Raw genomic sequence first — 27,529 nt, 5'->3', positions numbered from 1 at the left:
TTTTATTAGGTTTATAAATTAGGAGCAAAGTAAAAACAAGAAAAATTGTGTTTCTAAGTAGCGCAGTAATTATCCTATTATATAAAGTAGTAAGGTTTTTAAAAGCAAAGCTTTTCTATAATTAGGGTCGGTCCGTACGTCTGTCCGTCCGAGACAGATAGCTTTTTTTGTTAATTTAGGCATGTTAGAGTTGTCCTATCGATTTCAAACTTTGCATGGTGATTCCTGTAGTAGTTAGGTAAGATTTTAAAGAGCTTAGCAGCTCTATAATCATTACCAGAATGTCCGTACGTCCATTTTAAACATGTTGTTTTTTTACTTTTTTTAACAACAAATTTTTATGTGATCTAATTACCCGATTGTTACGATTCTTGGTATACTGATTCCTGGGACAACAAAATACAATATTTATAAGCAAAGCATTTCTATAGCCAAGTTCTAAAATGTAAGTATGTCCATAAACATTATCCTGTATCAAGAAGTTTTTAAACAAATTTACTCACAATTTTGATTAGTCTCTTATTCATTTATATTCTGATTATTCAGTTCTGACACTCTACAAGTGTTAATGTCCGTTTGTCCAACCGTTTTAGAGCTTCGCTTTTATGGATGTTGTCATCCTTGTTTTGTCTATAGCTTAGGATCTCAATAACAGCTAAATCGATCTTTGGTTCTCTATTTTAGGTGGGCTTCACATAACTCCTCGGATGGTTTTAGACTATTTCTTTCACAAATCTAAGCCTTTTGATGGTTTTAAGCTATTTTTCTAGACCCTCCATATCCCTTCAAATAAAGAGCCCCTAGAGGCTAGAGACAAAGTCGATAGTAACTAATATTATATTATTAACGAGAAAAAAGGTGTAAGGGGATATTTTTTCACTGAGGCTTCGATCCAGGTTGCTTTGAGGGTTACCCCATCCCGCTTATTTAAAAAACAAAACAAAAAAATGGGGGGATGGGTACAGTTTGATACTAATGAATAAGACAGGTCAGCTGAATTTGAGTTGCGGATTGTGTACACAGTTTCCTAATCCTGTCTAAATATTTACCACTAGCTAAAAAAGCTTCAAACTTCCAACAACAAAAAAATCTAAATTTGAAAAATTAAAATTTTGAATGTATACTGTTAAGTATAAATCGTTTAATTAAGTAGAAGCCTTTAGGGGCGTAGCCGCTATATCTTAAATAAATCAGCTTATTAAAGAGCCAAGAAAATCACAATTCCCGAACAATACATCAGACATATTATTTAAAGTTATATAGAGTTGCTTTGTCACTTATAAAATTGTAAAAAATAAATGTTAAAAAATATATTTTAAATAACAATTTATACATGACATTAGATAAATTTTCGATACATAATAAATACTTTATTACTGTACTAGCGGCTGCGCCCTAGCATCAAGAAACTCTTTATTTGAAAGGGTAGTGATGGCAATAAAATAGCCTAAAACCATCCCAAGTCCTATGTAAAGCCCTAAAAGGTTTGATCAAACTAAATTTTCGTATTTCAGATTTTTAAAAAAAAAATTAAAGAGAAAAATTAAAAAAAAATTTTTTTGGAGGGGGGCATTTTTTTTAGGACCCCACTTTTTTATTTTTAGTTTTAAAAAGAAAAAAAAAATATCTTTCATTATTTTGGGGGGTTAGGGGTGTCCCGAAGAAAATAGTTATAAACCTTCCTGGGACCTATGAAAAGCTACCCTGTAAAGGAGAACGGTTCAGCGGTTATCGAGATCCTTCGCTACAAACAGACATACATCGTTCTACTTTGTATTATAGACTAGAGTTGGCTCAACATAACTATATCGCTATTGGCTAGTTTTCTATAAGTACAAATCTATTATCTATTTCTAAATAAATCTATTTTCCTCCCCCGCCATTACTATTTAAAAGAAAGAAGTAAATATTTATTAATTTAAATGATTTTAAAAAGATTCTTTCAATTATATTTTTTTCACATTACCATCACCAAAGGGTTAATATGATTAAAATTTTAGTTTTAATATTTTAACACAAAGGAAGTGTCGCCACAATCGAATTCTTTAAAATATAGTTTTCTTAGATTTACTCTATTATGAACGAATATTTTTTATTTATGAAATAAGGATTAAATACTTCAATGTAATTCAAATATCTACATGAAGTGAAAAACTTAATTCATTCCATAAACAAATAGAATAAAGGTCCTATCGCTTTGGTCAATGAGAGTTTAATGAGGATTATTGGAGCACTATGAGTTTTAAACACTTTACCATTGGAAGACTCGAGCTCATTTATAGACGTTTATTTCCTATATAGATCTGTCATGGATCTTGATGCAATAAAGCAGGCCGTTTTGTAAATGTTAAAAATTGGAAGATTTCATTAAATAAAAGTAATCGCAAATATACTTAGTAAATGATGACTCCGAATCCAATTAATTTCCGCTGGATTAAAACCGGTTCAAAGCCATACTGAAAAAGCATGCATTGTGTTGTATATATTTCTATAAATTTACTTGAAAAAAACAACATACAAACAAATTTAGTTTTATATTATGTTAAAATTTTAGGGTTATCAGGCCTAGCTATTCTAACAATCAATTCTACAAAAAATCACGAAACCTTTGGATGTAGGTGAGGGTATATCTTGTTTTTTTTTCTGTTACTGAAGAGGGGTGGGTAAGAAGGGGAGAAAATGGGGAAGGTAGTTGTTGGGAAATTTTCCTTTATAATTGTTTGTCAGAATCACATTCCCTTTTCCCTGATGGTTATAAAAGAACAATTTATTAATCATTTTCCCAATATTGCTTCGAAACTGATAAGCATCCGCTGGATTAAAACCGGTTCTTAGCCATATGGAAAACTAATGTATAGCATCATATAACAGACAATTTTTCACAAATAAACTATAACATTAATCACAATTTTGTTAGCCAGGGTCTTTGGCCCCTCGGGGCTAACAAATCTGGAACTAATCTTATAATTTTACTATCCTCGGAAAGCTGTCTGTGATAAGATGCGATATACAACAATACCAATATTAAATATAACAGAAACAATATTTTTTAAGAATGTGGGGGGTGGGGAGATAAATTAAACATCCATTGGCCTATCACTGGTCTTAATTGAAAAATTCCATCGCCCATTCGTTGTCCATTTCTGGATCCATCCCCTGAAAATATAAAACAGAAATTGGATTACTGGATTAGAACCGGTTCTAGGCCATAACTAAAAATTCTAGACAATTTTCCACTAACAATAAAATTAAAATCAGAGAAAATTAGATTCAAATTTGTTTTATAAACTTTTTCTCTCTTTTATTAAAAAGTTTTTATTTCAATTATTCAAAAACAGAACAGGAAACGTCTCTATTGGTTGTTTATTACATTAAACCTTAAAGTTTTATAATAACGTTTTCTTATTCGGTGGCTTAACAACTTTGGGGACTTTTCTTTAATTTTGATTAGTTGGTTCATCAAGTTTAAACCACTAATTGTAATCAATAGACGGGGTAATTTTGTTTATCATAATTGGGGTATATTAATTTATCAGCCATTGTCTTATCCCTTTGTATCCCCAATTTATTACACTAGTGTCTAATATTTTATAACAACGTTTTGTTATTCGATGAATGTCCGAACGTTTAAGCACTATTTAGTGTATTGTAATTGGGGTATATTAATTTATCGGCCATTGTCTTGTCCCTTTAGATGTCTGGTGTGCCTACCTGAAAGAGAGCACCATAGCAGTTATTTCCCATGATATTAAAATGTGAGTAAGGATTTGCAGCGTGTAGCTTGGCCCCACACAGCCAACAGAAATTTGTTCTACATCGCCTGAAAAAGAGATAATATTCAGAGAGAGAGAGAGAGTGGACAATGTGCTGTTTATTACACTGGTCCCCAATGTTTCATGATAACGTTTTCTTAGTCGTTGGCTTAACAACTTTGGGACTTTTGATTGGTTAGTTCAATAGGTTGAGTGTTCTAACGTTTGAACCACTAACTTTAAACTACAGAAGGGGTAATTTTGTGTATAATCTTTGGGAATAAACATCAATTTATTGGCCATTGTCTTATCCTTTTAGATCCTTGGATGATTTTATCTATAAAACAAAGTAAATTTATGTCTGTCCGTCTGTCTGAAACTGAAGATCTTGGTAACCGCTGGCCCGATTGTGCTCGACACTTCAGAGAATAAAGATAATAGTCCTGGTGGTTTAAAGCTATTTTGTTGGAGGGTGAGACTTCCCCAAATCCCCCTCGCAAAAAAGTAACCCACATGTCATCTTATTACATCCATCATTCTTTTCTTTTGGTGCTGAACAGTTGTGACACTTCTGTCTATCTGTCTGTCCTTTCTGTCTGTATTCTTACCAACAAGTCATCTTATTGCATCCATCATTCTTTTCTATTGGTGCTGAGCAGTTGGGACACATCTGTCTGTCTTTCTGTCAATCTGCCTGTCTGTCTGTCTGTCCGTCTGTCTGTCTGAATCCTTACCAACAAATCATCTTATTGCATCCATCATTCTTTTCTATTGGTGCTGAACAGTTGGGACACATATGTCCAAATATCTGTCTGTCTATCTGTATGTCTGATTGTCTGTCTGTCAGTTTGTCTGTCTGTCCGTCTGTCTGTCTGTATCCTTACCAACAAGTCATCTTATTGCATCCATCATTCTTTTCTATTGGTGCTGAACAGTTGGGACACATATGTCCAAATATCTGTCTGTCTATCTGTATGTCTGATTGTCTGTCTGTCTGTCCATCTGTCTGTCTGTATCCTTACCAACAAGTCATCTTATTGCATCCATCATTCTTTTCTATTGTTGCTGAGCAGTTGGGACACATTTGTCTGTCTTTCTGTCAATCTGTCTGTCCTTTCTGTGTGTCCGTCAGTCTGTCTGTCTGTCAGTCAGTCAGTCAGTCAGTCAGTCAGTCAGTCAGTCAGTCAGTCAGTCAGTCAGTCAGTCAGTCAGTCAGTCAGTCAGTCAGTCAGTCAGTCAGTCAGTCAGTCAGTCAGTCAGTCAGTCAGTCAGTCAGTCAGTCAGTCAGTCAGTCAGTCAGTCAGTCAGTCAGTCAGTCAGTCAGTCAGTCAGTCAGTCAGTCAGTCAGTCAGTCAGTCAGTCAGTCAGTCAGTCAGTCAGTCAGTCAGTCAGTCAGTCAGTCAGTCAGTCAGTCAGTCAGTCAGTCAGTCAGTCAGTCAGTCAGTCAGTCAGTCAGTCAGTCAGTCAGTCAGTCAGTCAGTCAGTCAGTCAGTCTGTCTGTCTGTCTGTCTGTCAGTCAGTCTGCAAGTCTGTCAGTCTGCCAGTCTGCCAGTCTGTCTATCAGTCTGTCAGTCTGTGTGTTAGTTTGTCTGTCTGTCTGTCTGTCTGCCTGCCTGTCTGTTTGTTTTCTTACCAACAAGTCTGCTTATTGCATCCATCATTCTTTTTTGTTGGTGCTGAGCAGTTGGGACACATCTGTCTGTCTTTCTGTCTGTCTGTATATCCTGTCTGTTTGTCCGTATGTTTGTCTGTCTATCTGTCTACCTATCTGTCTGTCTGTATCCTTACCAACAAGTCATCTTATTGTATCTATCATTCTTTTCTACTGGTGCTGAACAGTTGGGACACATCTGTCTGTCTTTCTGTCAATCTGCCTGTCTGTCTGTATGGCCTGTTAGTCTGTCTGTCTGTCTGTCTGTCAGTCAGTCAGTATGTCTGTCAGTCTATCAGTCTGTCTGTCTGTATCCTTACCAACAAGTCATCTTATTACATCCAGCATTCTTTTCTATTGGTGCTGAGCAGTTGGGACACGTCTGTCTGTCTATCTGTCTGTCTATCTTTCTGTCTATCTTTCTGTCTGTCTGTCTGTCTGTCTATCAGTCTGTGTGTTAGTTTGTCTGTCAGTCTGTCTGTATGGCCTGTCAGTCTGTCTGTATTCTTACCAACAAGTCATCTTATTGCAGCCATCATTCTTTTCTATTGGTGCTGAGCAGTTGGGACACGTCTGAAATTAAAATATGTATTCAAAAATTTTATCAATTTGTTTGTCAAAGTATAACTATCAAATTAAATACATTAAATTTTATTCCCTTCCCTCCTAAAATATCTTTTGTTATAACTTCGGTTTTTCTATCTATCTATCTATCTCTCTAATTTCTTAGATATATTTTGCAGCAACCATCTACCTATCGCTTACACTAGCATTTTCAGAGATATATTCCTCGGTGACACCATTGTCTATCTATGTTTGTAGTTTTACTTTATACATTGTCTATCTATCTTTCTACCCATCTGTCTATCGCTTATTCTAGCATTTTCAGAAATATATTCCTCGGTGGCAACATTGTTCTATGTTTGTAGTTTTACTTTATACATTAGATTGTCTATCTATCTTTCTATCCATATGTCTATCGCTTACCCTAGCATTTTCAGAGATATATTCCTCGGTGGCAACGTTATCCATCAATGTTTGTAGTTTTGCTTTCCCATATCTTTTCTCCAAGAAAATTCTTTCTTCTCTAGTTCCCTAAACAAGGATGAAAATATCTTTAATAAGCTAAGCACAGAGAAAACAGATGGAGAGGTGTTTACTTACAAATCCTACCAAAGATGTACATTATAAGATTAAAAACCAGTAGTTTTGTTAGCCCCGTGGTGCCGAAAGCCCAGGTAAAAATAAAAACTGGTATTAATTTTATGATTTTATTTAATTTTCGTGGAAATATTCTGTAATTCGAAGCAGAAAAAACTTTTTCAATTCTGCGTTTTTATTGACATAATATTTACGTTTTCCCCGTAGACAACGACATTTCACATATCATGTAATTCTTTTGGGAGTAAAATAGTATTTTCATGACAATTTAGTTTTTTAAAAGAAAGCTTCAAAATAGTTATTGTAAAGATTAAAAATGCATATTACAATAATAGACATATTATATATTGACGGCCCATCTGACCCCATTTTTCGTCAAATCTAAAAATGGATTTTTAGCAGACAAAAATTAAGCCCTTACGTACCAAAATCGATTAAAATTCGATAAAAAAATGACAAGTCTAGAATGTACCTTCATTTTTATCCCATATTGGTTGATTTTGACAGTATGTCTCTAAGAGTATCTCTATTATTATATCATTGTCTTAAATATAGGTAAAGGTTTACAAAAATGGAGGATATAATGAGGTGTTTACCCCCCTTATACATTAAAACCATTATTTTACCCCCACTAAGAAAAAAAATGAAATTCCTTGCCAACTCCCCCCCCCCAAAAAAAAAATATACATACCTCTGTATATTTGTTAGCAATCTCTTTATGTTCTTTTGCCTTTACTTTACATGGAGATACCCCATGGTAGGTAGCCTAAATAGATAGATATATGGATAGATAGACATGGATAGCCTAGATAGATGGATAGATAGACATAGATCAAATATTCTTCTTTTGCCTTTACTTTACATGGAGATACCCCATGGCATGTCGCCTAGATAGATAGATATATGGATAGATAGACATGGATAGCCTAGATAGATGGATAGATAGACATAGATTTAATATTCTTCTTTTGCCTTTACTTTACATGGAGATACCCCATGGCATGTCGCCTAGATAAATAGATAGATAAATAGACATAGGTAGCCTAGATAGATAGATATATGAAATAAATAGATAGACTAATTATTCCTTTTTGCCTTTATTGTACATGGAGATTAATAAAAGAGATTAATGTCTGTCTGTCTATCTATTTTCTAATCTCTATCTGTTTTTCTATCTGACTCTCTCTATTTAGGTATCTATACCTTACCATACAATATATACAGAAAGAGAAGAAACACTGGGAACACTGTACTATATTATTATCTCTATCTATCTATCTATATCTTACCATACAATATTTACAGAAAGAGAAGAAACACTGGGAACACTGTCCTATATTATTATCTCTATCTATCTATATCTTACCATACAATATATACAGAAAGAGAAGAAACACTGGGAACACTGTCCTATATTATTAATTTATTATCTCTATCTATCTATATCTTACCATACAATATTTACAGAAAGAGAAGAAGCACTGGGGACACTGTCCTATATTATTATCTCTATCTATCTATATCTTACCATACAATATATACAGAAAGAAAAGAAACACTGGGGACACTGTCCTATATTATTATCTATCTATCTATCTATATCTTACCATACAATATATACAGAAAGAGAAGAAACACTGCGAACACTGTCCTATATTATTATCTCTATCTATCTATATCTTACCATACAATATATACAGAAAGAGAAGAAGCACTGGGAAAACTGTCCTATATTATTATCTCTATCTATCTATCTATATCTTACCATACAATATATACAGAAAGAGAAGAAGCACTGGGGACACTGTCCTATATTATTATCTCTATCTATCTATCTATATCTTACCATACAATATATACAGAAAGAGAAGAAGCACTGGGAACACTGTCCTATATTATTATCTCTATCTATCTATCTATATCTTACCATACAATATATACAGAAAGAGAAAAAACACTGGGGACACTGTCCTATATTATTATCTCTATCTATCTATCTATATCTTACCATTCAATATATACAGAAAGAGAATAAGCACTGGGAACACTGTACTATATTATTATCTCTATCTATCTATATCTTACCATACAATATATACAGAAAGAGAAGAAACACTGGAGACACTGTCCTATATTATTATCTCTATCTATCCATATCTTACCATACAATATATACAGAAAGAGAAGAAACACTGGGGACACTGTCCTATATTATTTTCTCTATCAATCACAGTCGGGCACTGACAAAACGTTCTAAATTAAATATATATTATTAATAATATTAGTAAATTTAACATATAAAGTACAGCAGATAATCATTAATTATGTTAGTAAAGGGAATGCCTTTGTTTTCAAACAGGCGTAACTTAATATAATGTACAGTATAGTAAAGACTTTCAGACAAAAGTTGTGCCTTGAAGGCAGGGTTTCGGATCCGGATCCGCATATTTTCGAGTCCAAGGGATCCTTGGACTCAAAAAAATGCGGAAAAAATGGAAAAATATACCTAAATTTATATAAAATCTCAGACATTCTCTTGATGAGAGCCAATCTTTAATAGACTATTTAAGTTTGAAGGAATTTTAATTAATATAATAGATTTGAAATCTGCATAAAATTTTAAGGTTTTTTTTTATAAAATTCGTTTTTTATATAATTCTTTATTTAAAGGCGCAAATACGATTTAAGTTAATTAATTTTGACATCTGTGATTGGTGGATTGAAAACTATCTGCGCTCTGATTGGAGAAGCTTAAGTGTCGTACATCATTCAACCAATTAGAGCGCGGGTAGGTTTCAATCTAGCTTTCCTATTGGTCAAAGTAAATTAACTTAAATCGTATTTGCGCCGTTAAATAAAGAATTAAATAAAAAACGAATTTAATAAAAAACCCTTAAAATTTTATGCAGATTTCAAATCTATTATATTAATTAAAATTCCTTCAAACTTATATAGTCTAATCTTTAAGGTTTAGGGTCAGACTTGAAAATTAAAAGTATTTTTGACTTCGAATTAAAGAATAAATATTTTTTGAAAAGTTTGGTGATTTTATTTTTATTGTCAAGGATCCGGAACCGGATCCGCACTGACCAAATTTGGGGGATCCGGATCCGCAAAACCCATCCAATTATGATAAACAAAATCCCTTTTTCTATACCTATATGGTTTATAAGTTTGGACACTGCCAGTTGAAACCAACCAATTTAATAAAATAAGTTTTGAAACCAACTAATGAGAGAATACATTTATAAAACTTTGGATACCAGTAATAATTTACAGTACAAAATTCGTTCCCTCTCTGGAGTATAAAATTTTATGGTGTAAACATGCTCTCTCAAGGCCATGCTTTTTAAAATAGTTCTGACCTGGGACAAATAAGAATATCCTCCATTGTTTGCAGAGTTGTCTCAAGCAACATCTTTTCATATTTCCCATACAGCTCTGCATCCAACAGATCTTTAACCTTAACAATGATTCAAACTTTTAGACCAATACAGCTTTTATGTGAAGTATCTAGCAAAAAGCCCCTAGCATTTAGGAGCCCTTTCTTTGAAGGGGTAAGGGAGAGCAGAAAAAGACTTAAATCTAAAAATTAGAAAGTCTATAGCCATCCAGGGACCGATGAGAAGCTTCAATAATAAGGAGAACTCAATCGGTTCAGGGGCTGACCTGTAGAGGCAGTGCTTGTGTGCTGCACTTGTCACTGGGACACGTAAGGTTCTTCACCTGTCCACTTTCTATTTGGATCTTGAAATACTGCGCCATACATTCTCTAAAAATAAGATCGGTAAGACAGTAATTATAAAACTCACAAATATACAAAAAAAAACAATCATACATTGATAGGACTATATAACAAATTTACACCCCACAATAAATAATCTTTGGTTTGGTTCTAAGCTAAGTAAACAATAGCAGTTTTTAAAATTAGAAAGGAAGAAACATTTATAGTCTCTAGGTGGATATAAAATGACAAGGAAAAATCATCATTAAATTAGGTTGCTATTATTGACCTCATTATTCAGTCAGTTAGTGTATCCAGCAGATGGGAAGGTGATGGGGCAAAGGTGGTGATGAGGAGTTACTGTTTTTAATATAGAATTATTTTATTAGAGTAAATGGTGTAACATCAAAAATAAATCAAATGGTCTACATTGATCTGCCTCCTGCATTCATAGTAATATATAATTTTACTTCAGAGTAACGGGCAAAGGACACAATCTATGCATACAGTAGCTCCGCTATTAAAATCTTACTTGCAATAAACATGATCACAGTCTTGGAATTTCACACAGTGGGTTCCAGACCTCTCAGTGAAGCAAACCAAGCAAGTAAACAGAGTTGAGTTGAACAGTTTCTCTAACTAGAATAATTATTATATATAGACCTCTAAGTGAGGTATACCAAGCAAGTAAACAGAGTTGAGTTGAACAGTTTCTCTAACTAGAATCATTATTATATATAGACCTCTAAGTGAGGTATACCAAGCAAGTAAACAGAGTTGAGTTGAACAGTTTCTCTAACTAGAATAATTATTATATATAGACCTCTTAGTGAGGTTTACCAAGCAAGTAAACAAAGTTGTGTTGAACAGTTTCTCTAACTAGAATAATTACTATATATATAGACCTCTTAGTGAGGTATACCAAGCAAGTAAACAGAGTTGAGTTGAACAGTTTCTCTAACTAGAATAATTATTATATATATAGACCTCTTAGTGAGGTATACCAAGCAAGTAAACAGAGTTGAGTTGAACAGTTTCTCTAACTAGAATAATTATTATATATAGACCTCTTATTGAGGTATACCAAGCAAGTAAACAGAGTTGAGTTGAACAGTTTCTCTAACTAGAATAATTATTATATATAGACCTCTTAGTGAGGTTTACCAAGCAAGTAAACAAAGTTGTGTTGAACAGTTTCTCAAACTAGAATAATTATTATATATATAGACCTCTTAGTGAGGTATACCAAGCAAGTAAACAGAGTTGAGTTGAACAGTTTCTCTAACTAGAATACTTATTATATATAGACCTCTTAGTGAGGTATACCAAGCAAGTAAACAAAGTTGTGTTGAACAGTTTCTCTAACTAGAATAATTATTATATATAGACCTCTTAGTAAGGTATACCAAGCAAGTAAACAGAGTTGAGTTGAACAGTTTCTCTAACTAGAATAATTATTATATATAGACCTCTTAGTGAGGTATACCAAGCAAGTAAACAAAGTTGTGTTGAACAGTTTCTCTAACTAGAATAATTATTATATATAATTATAGACCTCTTAGTGAGGTATACCAAGCAAGTAAACAGAGTTGAGTTGAACAGTTTCTCTAACTAGAATAATTATTATATATAGACCTCTTAGTGAGGTGCACAAAGCAAGTAAACAGAGTTGTGTTGAACAGTTTCTCTAACTAGAATAATTATTATATATAGACCTCTTAGTGAGGTATACCAAGCAAGTCAGAGTTGTGTTGAACATTTTCAAACTTAACAAAAGGTTTCAATTATTAAATTATCAATAAAAGAAACATTTGTTACAGGGTGGTTTTTATTTTACTTCCTCATGACTCCATTGAATTATATTGCCAATGCTGCCGCTAATACAATAATAAATATAATATGTTTGACATTTTATGTTTGCTTAAATGATTGTTTAATTTGCTAATTATAGGAATGTTATCATCCTTTTTATTTAACTAATAAATTCTTACTTGCGTAGCATTGTGATCTTGCAGTTTTGCGGAGAGTAGTTGAATTCCATGAAATAACATCTCTCTGATTGCCTTTTTAGTGAAGCAACCACTGTCATCAATATTATTCTCTCCTAGTTATTTAGATTTGTTTTAAAAACACAAAAGGATGTATAAACAAAGATGCTTTTTTTCCTATTTCAAACATTAAGAAAGAGGGGCGGAGATGGGGGGCGGGTATAGGATTAAAAAGTTGGTTAGCTAAATTTGACACCCTTCTAACCCCTATGTTAGCGCAAGTAAAATTCTTCCACAGTTATAGAAATACGTAATATTTATCTTCTATTTTCTTCCTTTTTCGGAAAATCTATAGGTCGTATTTATTTCATTATTTATCGAAATAAATGGGCAATAAAATACCTTTTTTATAATCAGTCTTTTTAGAGGTAGCGGCGATTGCGCCATTATTGGCAGATAAATCAGCTGATTTAGTATCGACTGATTTGGCGCATTTTTCGTCTGGTATAATATCACATTTTTCCATCACAGCTTTGTCCTTAAATAAAGTAATTATTTGATTTGTTGTTGAATTTTTAATATCTTTGGCCATAGACAAAGAACCAAGATAATTTTACAAAATAAATTGGCGAATAAAATTACATTTCGTCTCAATGATGATCCTTTTAAACTTGCGCAAAATTTGGACGTAAATTTCAATCTAATGAAACATAATCTTTGGTATTAATAAAGAAAGGGGTAGGTTTCTGGTAAAATCCGTAAAGGTTATGTGTTATAAGTTAAAAATAGTAGTAGAACGATAAAATTTATGTTAACTTAAAAAAAAAATTTGTCTATAGTTCTTTTCAATAAGAAATACACATATTTAGTGAATATTATCGTTCTACTATTTTTAAGCCTTAAAACACACACCTTTACCAGAAACCTACCTCTCTCTTTATAGGATACTTCTGTCTTACCTTAAATTCCTCAGATAATTGAGAAACATCATTGCCGACATTTTGTTCCAGTCTATTATGATCACAAGTTCTGACAAATTGAGCCAGTCTACCGAATTTGGCACACTCTACAATGTTAAACCTAAACAAAACAACATCCGTAAAAGCGAAGCTCTGAAACGGTAAGACAAACGAACATTAACACTTTTAGAGTGTCGAAATTCATTAATCAGTATAAAAGTCGAAAAAATTGTAAGTAAATTTGTTAAAAACTGTTGAAATACAGGATAATGTTTAAGGACATACTTTCATTTTTAGGACTTGATAATAGAGATGCTTCGCTAATAATATTGTACTTGGTTGTCCCAGGAATCAGTATTACAAAAATTAGATCAATCGGATAACTATATCACATACAAATTTGTTGTTATAAAAGTAAAAAATCGACATGCTTTGAATGTACATTTTGGTATTGATGATAGATTTGCTACGCTTTCTAAATTGTACCTAACTATTACAGGAATCACCATGCAAAATTTGAAATCGTTAGCACAACTTAACATGCCTAAATTAGCGAAAAGAGCTCTCCGTTCCGGACGGACGGACCGACCCTAATTATAGAAAAGCTTTGCTTTTAACAAGGGTGACAACTTCAGTAAGCAAAAAAAATCTTGGAATGGACAACCAGACAAAGTGAGTTATAGAGCAGATGTTCAGTTCTTATAACAAAAGAAAAAAAAAGAAGATTATGCAAAAACAAGAAAATCATGAAACCTTAAAAGAATAATGTTTACATCTTTTAAAGCATGACTGACAGACAGATGGACACAACAATATATATTATATATGTGCACATGTTATACGAATTTTCAAAAAAAAATTTCAGCTGCAGCCGAGAAAATCAAATATCCCCATAGCGTTACGGACTGACTGACGGACAGATATAATGAATTATAAAGTAGCTCAGTCACTTAAAATTTTTTGGTATAAACCCTTTCGTGACAACGCCTCTTAAGGGATAGATCTAACCTCCCCTATACTACAATAGTTATAAACCTTTTTGGATCCTATCTACAGCTTCACTGTTAAGGAAAACCATATCGGTCCAGCATATAGAGAAATCTTTAATTATAGATAGACATACCACCTCTTATATATAAAACCTGCTAAAATTGAAGTTATTTTTCCTATTGCTGCGCTACTTGTGGACATAACTAGCATTTTTACCCTTACTGTTTATAGGGAGTACACTAAAAACACACAAATTCTATTTTAGATTTATTTTGCTTGTATGCCTTACAGAAAAAAAAATTTACCTAAGTTTTTGAGAATAATCTTTCATTATTCTTTCGTCCAAATGTAAAGATGTATAGTAAACATAAACAGGTTCTTCTGTCTTTTCTTCTATAAGGCTTCCCTCCCTTCTCCTGAAAAAAATCAAGATTAGTGTTCATAAAACTTATTCCTATAAAAAATGAAAAAAAAAAGATTGCTGTCCTATTGTGTAACTGTACAGAGATACAAACTCCATAAAAGGTATTACATCTAAAAATTATTTTCTAAAGAAATTGAACATTTTTTGTCAAAATTTAAAAAATCCAATGAAAATTGCCAAAATACACAATATTTCCTGTAAGGATACCACTAATGTAGCAAATAAACATCCAAGAATGACTGAGACTCATTTTCTAATGTCATTAGCCAAAAAAAAATCTAAAAAACAGATAAAAAAACAAAGATAAGCCTAATTGAACTTTTGGAGACCATTGTTTTAGGGGACCTTTGGGCTTTAAAATGACAAGAAAGCATTAAAAATGTAATGATTTAAAAATTTAAAAAAAATATAGGTATATGATTTTTTTTCAACAACAAAAAAAAAGGCTGAAATGCTTAAATTGCATATAAAATTATAATATAGTTAATTCTTGTGAAAGCCCACTAAACCTAGCTCTATATAATATTTTCTTCCAATATTTGAAAACTGTTAAATAAACTCTGATTTTATTGTTATTATTGAACTTACTGTACAAGTGAAAGCAATACATACTTTATACTGTTCTTAATGTAAATATACTTAGTTAGAAAGTTTTATTTTATGAGCTGTTTTAATAAGGCAACTGCTTACCAAAGGGAAATATTTATTATTATAAAACTAATTTCAATTAACAAATCATGAAAAAATCAGTTTACTTTTTAGTGCCCTGTTTCTAAGAATGAATCTTAAAGCATTTATTAAAATTCTGCTGAAGATCAATATATGGCAAGGAACAGTTAGCAATGATGGAACACTTAGATTCAAATTCTTCAATATTAAAACTTTCATCTTTTTGTTCTTTTATGCTATCAGCAGTGCAATCTTTATTTGGAAATACGTGGTCCCAAGAGTCAACAATGAAACTAATTGGACATTTGAAGATATGACAATTGCTTTGGATGTGTTGATCATTTATGGAACTGGATTTAGTTTAATCAATATTTTTGGATTACAACATTTAGGAAAATTCCTTTTTGTCAAAATTAGACCATCCATAATGTTTATTATGCTTTCTTAAAAATCAGGTTGAGCAAAGTTCAGAAAAGACCCTTGGAGCAATCAGCTCTAAAGACTACATAAAAAGCTAAGTAAGGGTAATAAAAACAATTCAAAGAAAGTTTTTTTTTTAAATGTAGTCTTTTTTTAAATAAATGCTAAAGTAGCTTAAAACATTTTTTCAATAGGACAATAGGTGATTGATGGTCTCCAGGCAAATAAGGAATTTATAATATTTCAGAAGGATATAAACTCAAGTCTAATACTGAATTTTGGAATACAAAATCTGATATTTTATATGCCATGACGTCAAGCATTTTTGTACTGATTCCAACAATTTGGCAGCTGTATAATGTTCTTTCCATGATGATGTTCTACTTTGGGTTTCAGTGGCCATACTTTTACAGCTTTTGATGTTTCAACAATTTGGATTACAAATTACTCCACTAACTTGTATGGCAATTCTAAAATCTGAATTGGTTTCTATGCTAAGAGCAGGGAAAGGGAATGATTTTCAGCAATTTTAATTGTCAAGTACTGATGTGAGATTCATTAATACAAAAATTAAATGATAAATCAATCTTGGTGCAAAAAGTGTGTGGGGGGGGGGGGGGTTAATGCAACCATCTCGTAATCAATGTATAAATGGTTCTTAGAATTCAATTTACGATCAGAAATTTTGCAAGAGTAGTCTATTTTCCCTAAATTGAACAAAAAGTTGAAAAAGTAACAGCTAACAGCTCAGCCGTTTAGCCGTTTTTATGCTATTTTAAGGGCAAATCTGTCATAAATTACGTAGTAACCAACTTTTTGAAACATATTTTTGCTTTAAATCATGTGAATTGAAACAAAAAATCATTTTTTAGATTTCTAGTACCAGCATCTACCGACTAGAACCGTTTGAAAACGTTTTAAGGTGGGAAAGAGTATTAAGTGGAGATAGGTTTCGTGATGGATTTACCTTCAAAATAGCTAAAAAAAATGGCTAAACGACTGAGCCGCCAGCCATTAGCTGTTACTTTTCCAACTTTTTGTTCGATTTAGGGAAAATAGACCTTTCAAGGATTACTCATGCAAAATTTTATATCGAAATTCGAATTCCAAGTACCATTTATACATTGATTACGAGATGGTTGCATTAAAAAACACCTGTTGTTAATTTGCATTTTTTTAGGGAAATTTGTAGGGATTTTAAAACATAGCTTACAGTAGCAAAGATTTTAGGGCCTGGTAAAACCTTTGTATGGCAATACAAATCAGAGGATATTCTACCTATTATCCAATTATATAAAGTAATAAGTTTTTTTTGTCTGTAGCGAAGGATCTCACTAACCGCTGAACTGATATGGTCCTTCTTTACAGTGAAGTTACTTATGGGTCTCGGGATCGTTCTAGGATATTTTATTTTTTATAAAAAGTTCGGGTAGGTATATTTTTAAGCTATTTTTCTGCCCTTCCACATTCATTCGATATAGAGCCCCTAATGCTAGGGGCGCAGCCGCTAGTATCATATGAAGTAGTAAGGTTATTTTCATCTGAAGCTTAAGATCTCAATAATTACTGAACTGTTTAAGTTTTCCTTTTTAGTGAAGCTTCATGTAGGTATCAGGATTGTTTTAGGTTATTTATTATCAAATTGAAGCATTGGAATGGTTGTATGATATTTAATTCTTACCACTTAGAATAAAGAGCCTTAAGATGCTGGGTGCGCAGCTGCTAGTAAGTAATAAATTAACAATATCTTTGATTTGAATTGCTAAATTTCTTCTCCTGACATCCAGAAGAAAAGATGACCAGAAAAGATTTAGCAGAACTTATGGAGCTTATTGAAATAATTAGTAAAGCTGTAGCATCATTTCTAATGCCACTCTTTGTTATTCTACAAGTAATAACTATCATGTGTATCTACTTGACCTTTCTAAATATCAAATACATCAACAACATCATGTTTTCTGTCAACATGATTGCTTGTGTTTACAAATATCTTACAAATCTTGAAGGTATTAAATCAACTCAACCTAAAAAATATTGATTTTATTTTATTAGAAGAGGATCACTTTGTTTCATTTAAGCTTAAAAGATTAGTTGAGGAATATCCATAAATATTGAATAATATAAAGTGATTTTAAGAACCTTCCAGTAGTAATCTTAAGTATTTTTTGTGAATATACTATGAGTTTGCTTAATATAGGTATATGGAGAATTTGACAAAAAATCATCAAAAGTTTAGTTTGTTTCAAAGTGCAAAATAAAATAACATTAGAAAACACCATCAAATGGTGTAAGTACATAAATCAAACTGTTTAAATTATTACAATTTACCACCATTTTCATTATAAAAGTGTACTTTTGTGTCAAAGCATCACTGCTGAAAGGGACTTAACATTACTTGCTCTCATCTATACATATTTTAAGTCCCCTTTAACTTTTTGTTTGGATTATAGCAGTTTGATGGGGGGGGGGGGGGGGGATTTAGGATTTGGTAGTTTAATAATATTTTTTTCTCATTTTTTCGGATTGTAAAGAAATATATTATTACAATGTGAAAGAACAAAAACATGTGACATAGTAGATTTGATTGATGTTATAGAGTGCTATGATCTGATGGATAACATTGTTTGGAAGACCAAGGAAGATGCCTGTGGAAGAGAATTGGACAAAGAAAGAAGACAACTTAAGGTGGCTGCTGATCGTTTAAAGGAAAATATTTGGAAAAGTTTAAAACTATCGGTTACCCCTCTAGAGACTTCATAGGGCAGGTGAGGGCAGGGGGTAAATCAACCCTCATTTTCAATGTTAGTTTAAAAAGTAATAGAATAAAATAATTTCTCCACGCAGAGAAGAGTTACCCTCCCCGAAAATAGTTATAAACCTTCCCTAGACCTGTAAAAAGGAAATTTTTATCGTTCCAGCGGTTAGCAGGACATACAGGCACGCACACACATAAAGACAGACATCTTGTCAACTTTAGACATTTTTTTATGGCCACAGCAGAGTTGGACTCCTAATATTATGAAAATTGTGGTATACACCCTTTAGAAGTTATTCAGCATTAATATTAGGGTTGGCAATCCACTGAATTCATGGGTCGGATATGGATTCTTACAAAAATCCGCCAAAAAAAAGTGGATTAATCCGTGGATTGCGGATTCTTGTTTTTTTTTGCAGATTGCGGATTTTCGGATTCTAGTCATATTTTTGAAGGTCTTTTTCTAAATCAAAACAATTCTAGCCCCTACAGCGGCAATTTTCTAACCCTTACTTCACCTAACCTAACCTAAAATAAGCATGAACCCTAATTAATATTATATTAAAGACATTTTATACTTTTCCATTTATCAATACTGATTACAGGCAACATACCCGTTTACAGCAATGAATTTCTATACATTTGAAAGAAGCACAATGACGGCAATGCTGGCCACAACTCTTACTTATCTTGTAGTTCTATTGACTGTATAATTCAATATTTGGCATTTTACAATTCTCTAGATGTAAGTTTGAGTTAAATAGAAAGGGATAGTTGCACGAAATGCATTTGAACTAAATATAGTGAACCGAATATTTTTTCCTGGTCAAAGGTTTAAACTACATCTACATATATTGCATATATTTGAAAGAATTTCAATTTTCTACCACGTAGTTTTTAAAATATTGACACTTGAAAATCGTATTTTTGTAATAAATGCATTGGCAATTCATATAGCTAGCTACATTATTTTCACAAAAAAACAGCTTGACAACTAATCTAGTAATTTTAAAATGTTTGAAGTAATATTTGTAACTTTTGCTTGAAATAATTTTTTTCTGAAATGCACTTCATGCAACTATCCCTTTGCATTTGAAATCTATTTAAAATTTGCAAAATACCTAAATAAACTACCCTAATTGCTGTTTAGTTTAGTAAAACAGCTGTAAATTAAATTTTAGTTTGTAGTGCAACAAATGTTTAGAATATTTAAAAATCATGCATATTTATTCTCTTAAACTCTTGTTGTCATAATAAATATATGATTTGAATATTCATATTTATGCCAGTAGTATTGCTTACATGTTTTCAATTATTTTCTCTCTCTATTTTGACGTCCTATTTTAAACAACTTTTCATTTTTTCATATAATAATATATTTGAATATATGAATTTACGCTTAATAAAATGTGTTTGTGTTATTGATTACCATTAAATAAATACCTAATACCTTAAGTAAAATTTATACACAGCTAAAAATTAAACTTTATCATATGCCAGGGGTAGATATTCTAACCAACAATTCTACAAAAAATCACGAAACCTTATAGGAGTATCTGGTGGTATATTTCGTTTTTGTCATGTAACTGAAGAGGGGTGGAAAAGAAGGGGAGGAAAAGGGCAAGGGGGTTGTGGGGAAATTTTCCTTTAGAGTTGTTTGTCAGAATATCATTCCCTTGTCCCTGATTATATGCAGCCAAACAAAATCTTAATTTCAAAATTTTATGTAATAAAAATCGGCAAAGCTTAGCTAAGCCATGTATCATAGAGCATGGAATATTGGCAGACAAACTTTGAAAAGACCACTATTTTAGAGTTCATTAGTATCATATAATTAAAAATAAAGCTATGAGTGTATATTTTCATAACAGTTTGAACTTTTCAAGGAGTTAATTCTTAAAACTAAACACCCCTGATAAGAAATCATTAAAATTGTAATTAGTAAAGAATGTAAAAACTAAGTAAAACTAGAAACCTTGGATTCCAAGAATGAATATTTCCAACAACATCTTGTGCAACTAGCTCCACAACTTCAGAATATTTGCATCCTAAAACAAAATTGTTTCTATACAAACAGATGATATGAACTATAAATTCAGGGAAATCATCTATAATACAAAGTAGAACGATGTCTGTCTGTCTGTCTGTATATCTGTCAGTCTGTCTGTCCGTCGGTCTGAAGCTTAAGATCTCAATAACCACTGAACCGATTGTGTCCTACTCTTCAGGGAATATTCCTACTGGTCCTGTTGTGGTTTTAGCTATTTACAAAAAAATCGGTTTTTCAAACGCAGTTTATAACCTCTTGGGGCATAGAGGCTAGGGGCGAACCCGCTATCTATAATACAAAGTAGAACGATGTATGTCTGTCTGTTTGTTTGTAGTGAAGGATCTCGCTAACCGCTGAACCGATCGGGTTCTCCTTTACAGGATAGCTTCTTATAGGTCCCGGAAAGGTTTATACTTATTTTGGGGGAGGGTACCACCACCCTCCCAAGAGAAATAATAATAAATCGAAATTTTTATTTTAAGTATAGAGACTCCTACGTAACATTGCAAGGTATCGTATAAAGAGACTCTTGCGCAACATATCGTAGAAACTTGAACGCAACAAAAAACAAACATTTAAAGTGCCACTAGATGCTAGGGGCGAAGTCGCTAGTATTACATAAAGTAGCAAGGTTTTTTTTTGTATGTAGCTAAAGATTTCGATAACTATTAAACCTTTTGAGTTCTCTATTTCAAGGAAGCTCCAATGTACACACAGTTCCTGGGATGGTTTTACGCCATTTTTGCTTTCCTTACCCCTTTATAAAAAGCTCTTAGTGGTGCAGCTGCAAGTAATCTTTGAAAAATTAAATAATCTAAAAAATCTCTGAATTGAAACATTACCTTCTACGGTTGAATAAGAAGGTCCAGTTATTTGTGTTGCTTTTAGTTTCTTCCCATCAGTCTTCTTTGTTACAAAGAATTCCACTTTTTCACCTAAAATTAATCATTGTAATGTCCCGTTGATTTAGTAAACATACATCCTGTGAGGTAAATCTTACTTTGAGAAAATTCCCAAAGGGGGGTTAGGTTGTGCTAAAATTCCGTAAAGGTATGAGTTTTAAGGCTTAAAAACAGTAGTAGAACGATAATTTTGAGTAAATATGTGTATTCCTTATTGAATTTTTTAAAAGAGTTAACATAAATTTTATCATTCTACTAGTACTGTTTTTAAGCCTTAAAACTCACACTTTTACGGAATTTTAGCACAACCTGACTCCCCCTTCGGGAATTTTTATGTAAAATGCGTTATAATTAGATGTTAAAAAATCTTATTATAATTTTATGTCAGTCACTTGCTTATAACATTTGAAGAGATAATTATAAAGGGGCGTCATAGCTCAGTGGTAACGCACTGAGTTACGGTGATGAGAGTTCGAGTTCTAGTCCCCATGTGGCAACTCGAATTTCTCAGTTGAATACATTCACGCAACTTCCCCTGGTTGTGTAAGAAGGGGATTATTGAGTAAGTTTGGATACTCAATAGTCACGTACAATATCAGTACTACCCTTATCCCAGGCTCCTCTGCGGTGAGCGTCATTCATTACGGTGACTTAATTTGGGACACCTGCCTTACTCGGCGAGGGTGAGGTAATAATGAGTAGCTCTCATGAGATAGCGGGTCAAGTCATAATGTGCTTGAACGTGGAGTTTGATAGCCCTAGTGGCTATACAAAAGTGTCTCAGCCTACTCCATGACTACTTAGGTCCAAACCCTATGGCTAATCAATCAATCAAAAAAGAGAGAATTATGCCTTAGACGGCAAACTTGCGCAACTGATTACTATTCTGGCTTCCAGGCAGAGGATGTGCAATCTAAGAGTGAGTTATCTGTAGGTTGTATTCAAAATGGACCAGATGGCGACGGACACGTAATCATCCCCTTTCAGATTATTAATCAAGGTTTGTGAGTACAAAACACTTACTATACCTGGATTAAGGCTAGCTTCCAGCCTGTTAAGGTTAGGTTCAGCTATATCAACCATTTCAGCTTCTATCTCTCCTTAAAATCAAAATGATATTTTAAAAGGTTTTAATAATAATGTATAACTATAGATGTATAATCCAGACAATAACCTGGCCATAGTGGTGGGGTATTTTTTGAACTGCTAGCAAATTGCTTTCTGTTCTTTTGTAGCACTTTGGCTGTTTTTATATTTCCGACACTATCGGCTGATATTAAAAAACCCAACATATAGCTCGTTCCCCTTACATTCTTTTTTCAATCACATTTTAATATTAAATAATGAGTATGTATTACAAAATTTTAGTTTTAAATACGTTTATAGACAACAAAATTGCCCAGGACTATTAATATTTACAGTATTCTCAAAGATTTTATATGACACACTAACAAAATAACAATGAAGTAGATAAGAAATTAGTTACCTAGTTTAAGAGATAGAATGATGCCGCTGCAAGTTTCCAAGTTCCAAGATTTCACTCTACCCTCCTCTCTATCCTAAATAATGAATTTGAGTTTAAGTCGTGACTGTCCTATTTCAAAAGCTAAGCTTTTCTACATTTATGGTTGGTCCGTCCGTCCGTTTATTTTATTTTCAAACTGTTCCTGATTTGAAGAGTCTTTTTTTTGAGAATTGAGAAATCATAATCAGTGTTGCGGAGCCGGAGCCGTGGAGCCGCCATATTTTGCTGGAGCCGGAGCCATAATTTTCGTATTTTATAAATCATAATTTGGTAACTCTGTTTTGTCATGTGCGCGCCCCTTTTAAGTTTTTCAAGTCCATTCTTATCAAAAATTTAACTTTTAAAAGTCAAAAATAGACGTGGAGAAAAAAATATGTCAATTTTTTCTTGATTTTAGGTCGGAGCCGGAGCCGCACCAAAATCAAACGGCTCCGCAACGCTGATCTTAAGGAAGATTAATTTATCATATATTATCCTATTTACAGGAGTGTATATTCTGCACTAGGTTTATTTTTTCCTCTGCTGTAAAATATTTTCAATTTTTACCCCCAGGAGGGGGAAAAATGATTTCCGTGCTCTTTATTTTATCAATTTTTCTCCCTTCCACATATTTTTCTTGTTTTTTTTTCAACTAAGGAGGGGAAAAAAGAGGAAAAAAATGTTTTTAGGACTGTTTAGTTCTTCATCCCCCCTCCCCTCACACATATTTTTTATTTCCCCTCCCCCCCCCCCCTTTAGCAGGGTATCCCATGAAAAAATAACACCCCTGAATATTTATTAAATGAAAAAAAAAACAATTTGGAAAATTAATTTAATCTACAACAAAAAACAAAAAACTACATTATTAGTACAAACCTTTGAAGCTAAAAATGCCTTTGGTGGTTGGTAGATTTTCCTCTCTTTCCTTTTTGATTTCCCGCCATTATGAGAAGTTGTATATTCTTTCAATTTTGAGTCCTTGTCATTTTCTTGATTCTTTCTATGTTCTTGGACGGATATTGTGCTAGGTTGACCCGCAGGGTTAGTAGGAGGTTTTGTTGGGGTTGGTTCTAAAATATTGTTTTTCTATAAAAAAATAAAAATATATTTAATTACATGTCCGCAGGCAAAGGTATAACATCATGCAAGAAATATTTATACCTTGAAAAAACTGAAATAGTTTTAGTTTTTAGTAGGTAGAAGGCGGAATATTCATCTCCTATTACTTATCCTTTCTAGGTACACCTTGTCTTCTAGTTTTAATTAACCTCCGTTTTATAGTTAAGTTAAATTCATTTGTTAAAGTAAGACATATCAGCAATAAATACTAAGGCATGTAATACAAAATATCTCATTTCTTAAAATAATAATACTGTAGTATCTATGAACGCAATAGATAATATAATAACAAAATTAAAAGACTATTACTGTATCTCATCCATAGGCGTGTGGGGGTTGTCAACATACCCTCAAAAGTAAGAAATTAAGTAGGACTACCTTCCTCTTTGTTCACCCCAACAAGACTTTACAACCCCCCCCCCCCTCACCAGTGAATCCCTGTGTAGGTGCTCGACACTCAATTTCATCTGTACCTGATGTTTTAGACTGTTGGTCTGTATGTTGGTTTGTATTATTGCTTGGTGAGATATCCTTACAACTGTTCTTCAAAGAAGAAACTTTCTTCTGTACAACTTTGTGTGCTGGTTCTAAACAATAAAAATATAGGTTACAAATAGGGTGAAAGTTAGGAGTGGAGTGGGTCATCTAAAAAACACCTATCTCAAAAAACCCTTCTCTATCAAATGCCTGTGTTTTCTGAGATAGGCGTTTTCTGAGACAAGCGTTTTTGAAATAGGCGATTTTGAAGTATAGCCTTTGGGGTACGCCTAGATATTCTTATTTGAAATTGATGCATATATTAAAAGGTTTGGAATATTTTACTGGAAGAATACCTACCTATTCAAGAATGTAAAAGTTTGAAATCATAAACAAAAAAACTTAACTTTTTTAATTTGGTAGATAAATAAAGAGCAATATAGGTACCTATTTAATAATATAATTTGAAACCCATGTGGGGCAGTTATAACAATAATTCTAATTAACCATCCCTCTTAGTTTTTTTTGAAAATAGGTACCTATCAAACAAAACAAAACTTTAATCATTGAAGTTAGTACTTAAATAATAAAGAGTCACAAATTGAAATAACTTACTTTTATCATATCTGACATCATAAATATTAATTTCTTTGCTCAGTCCCAGAAGTTCTAAAGATTCCTGTTGTATCAAATTAATCCACAAAAACAAAACAACACTTCCTAGGTATTCCTAAATATAAAATCATTCTAATATTATTATATAAAAAGTAGTAGGCTTTTATAGTTAAGGTGCCTAAGAGACAAATATTTAAAAACAAATAGGTAGAATTAAATCAAGTTGAAAAATAGATTTTCTTTGGGCGTCGTCTTCCTGTTTCTGCAATATGTAGGTAATTTGAAACAGGGAGAAAGGCTGTTTATTAAAGTAGTTCCACTCCCCAAAGTTTTGCAATAACGTTGGCTGAACAACTTTTGGGACTTTTAAATGGATTTTGATTGGTTGCTTTATTTAGTTCAGTGTCCAAAAGTTTAAATCACCTATTGGAATCTACAGAAGGGGTAAATTAGTGTATTCATTGGGTATATATTTCAATTTATCTGCCATAGTCTTATCCCTTCAGATCCCTGATACTAACTTGAGCTATATCCACAAGATGTTTCTTTAATTTATCTAATTGAGCAATGGTCAACCAGACACAGCTAACTTCAGGTTCCGCAGGCGCACTGGACGGATAGTTTCCAGGTAGAGTAAACATCAACTGATAAATTTTAAGTATTTTCATACCTATGCTAGAACATTAGCAATTTAGTTCATTATTAGAACAGCATTGAAAGTTTACAATATTAAAAAAATAAACTGTTGTATTCTGATAAAAAAAAAAGTAGCATGATGACTTGTCTGTGTGTCTGTTTGTATGTACTGAAGGATGTCGCTTACCACTGAACCAATATGGCTTTCCTTTACAATGTAGCTTCTCATAGGTCCTGGGAAGATTTATAACTTTTTTTTATAAACAAATATAATAGTTATTTCTCGCATCATATTATAAACAGCTTTCCGCAGATATAAAGTTTACAATTATAAGATTAAAACCATTTTTTAGCTTCGAGATACCGAAGGCACGGGCTAAAACACTGGTTTTAATCTTATGATTGTACATTTTTATATTCGTAGAAATTTGGATTTATTACGATGCTAGGCATAATTTTTTAGTATTGATGAGAACCGGTTCCTATCCATCGGATTCGAATGAATACGAGAAATGACTTTAAATGCCTGTATAGGAGGTAGATGAGTAACAGTATATCTGGTGTCCAAGCCAACCACGTTGGGCAATAGATCCTCAATGCTGTTGGGTCCAGGTTTCTCTACTATAGTGATGGGTGAGGAAATATCTACATTTATCTGAAATCAAATAGAAATTTATAAATAGGCAGGAATAGGGCTCCTGAAGACAAGTATTTTGTCCCAGAATTAGTTTTTTTTATACGTTCTTTAACAATTACAAGCCCTAGGCCTATTCTGGAGAGGTTGACAACGAAATACAGTGTTTTCTTTAAAATTCAAAGTGTCAATTTCCTCACACGCTCATAAAGTCATGTCAGAGAAACACATGACGGTTTAAAGGAAATGCGTACAATTTTTCTACTATTTGATTTTTATTTTACTACCTATTCGTACAAAATTGTATGTAATGTGATAAATGATTTAATTTTTCATTATTGCTCAGAACCGGTTCTAATCTAGCGAATCTTAACGGGTTTCTAAGCCATTACTTACAGATATGCTATCAATTTCTTTTATTGTAGTAAGGATGAACAGACAGAGTTATAGAGAAGCTTCGCTACTTTACACTTACATCAATACAACCAACATAGCCACCTTCATCTTCCCTCTTCTGATATTGAAATGTTCCCTATTTTAAAAAATAGGATTTATATGTACGAATAAGGTGTTAGAAAATTAAAAAAAAACTTAAATGTCGTTCGTCAGTCAGTCTGTAACGTTCTGGACAATATGTGATTTTCTCAATTGCTATTAAAGACAGATTGCAGAAATTTTCAGTGAAGATTTATATAATATGTATCTATGTATCTATGCGAATCTTGTCTATACATTGTTATGTCCTTCTGTCATGCTTCAAAAGCTAAATTACTTATTTTTAAAAGGTTTCGTGATATTCTTTGAGTTTTTGCATATTCCTTTTCTTGGTCATGACATCTGGTTATAAATGACTTTGTCCGTTTGTCCATTCAATGTTTTTGTGCTTCGCTAAATATGTTTTTGTCATCCTAGGTCTCAATATAAATGTTTTATTTACTTAATAATCATACCTGAGGCAAGATCTCAGAAACGGCCAAGATTTCATCATCTTGGTCCTCTGCGTCGCACATTTTTACCAATAGAATTCGAGGATTCTTTCATTGACCAATAAATTCGAGGATTTTCTTTCAATAACCAAAAGAATTCGAGGATTTTTTAA

At 32.6% G+C, this 27,529-nt stretch overlaps 1 protein-coding gene across 6 annotated transcripts; it reads right to left on the bottom strand.

The window, feature by feature from the left end:
* Nucleotides 1-1,301: 1,301 nt before the first annotated feature.
* On the bottom strand, nucleotides 1,302-27,529 carry LOC145305852 (uncharacterized). 6 transcript variants are annotated; one of them, XR_013874749.1, is made up of 25 exons: nucleotides 27,381-27,529; nucleotides 26,906-26,962; nucleotides 26,323-26,451; nucleotides 25,682-25,804; nucleotides 25,161-25,275; nucleotides 24,542-24,655; nucleotides 23,826-24,019; nucleotides 22,932-23,004; nucleotides 22,474-22,545; nucleotides 21,386-21,478; nucleotides 20,469-20,541; nucleotides 14,531-14,641; nucleotides 13,236-13,356; nucleotides 12,679-12,814; nucleotides 12,280-12,392; nucleotides 10,821-10,927; nucleotides 10,234-10,336; nucleotides 9,930-10,027; nucleotides 8,727-8,817; nucleotides 7,256-7,330; nucleotides 6,391-6,498; nucleotides 5,915-5,976; nucleotides 3,712-3,820; nucleotides 3,020-3,156; nucleotides 1,302-2,847 (listed from the first exon to the last, which is right to left on the bottom strand). XR_013874749.1 is itself a non-coding variant. In XM_080147674.1 (24 exons), exons 1-24 carry the CDS (start codon nucleotides 27,438-27,440, stop codon nucleotides 3,106-3,108), a joined length of 2,388 nt encoding a protein of 795 aa, XP_080003800.1. In that variant the 5' UTR covers nucleotides 27,441-27,529; the 3' UTR covers nucleotides 1,302-3,105. The 6 variants fall into 6 exon arrangements, 3 of the variants coding, with proteins under 3 accessions (XP_080003800.1, XP_080003802.1, XP_080003801.1); XR_013874750.1 differs by having other exon boundaries at nucleotides 1,302-2,799; XR_013874751.1 differs by having other exon boundaries at nucleotides 1,302-2,745.

The sequence above is a fragment of the Acartia tonsa genome, chromosome 14 (assembly GCF_053477335.1).
Source record: "Acartia tonsa isolate MP-2025a chromosome 14, ASM5347733v1, whole genome shotgun sequence".
Taxonomy (NCBI): domain Eukaryota; kingdom Metazoa; phylum Arthropoda; class Copepoda; order Calanoida; family Acartiidae; genus Acartia; species Acartia tonsa.
This window is presented reverse-complemented; position numbering and strand designations above follow the sequence as displayed.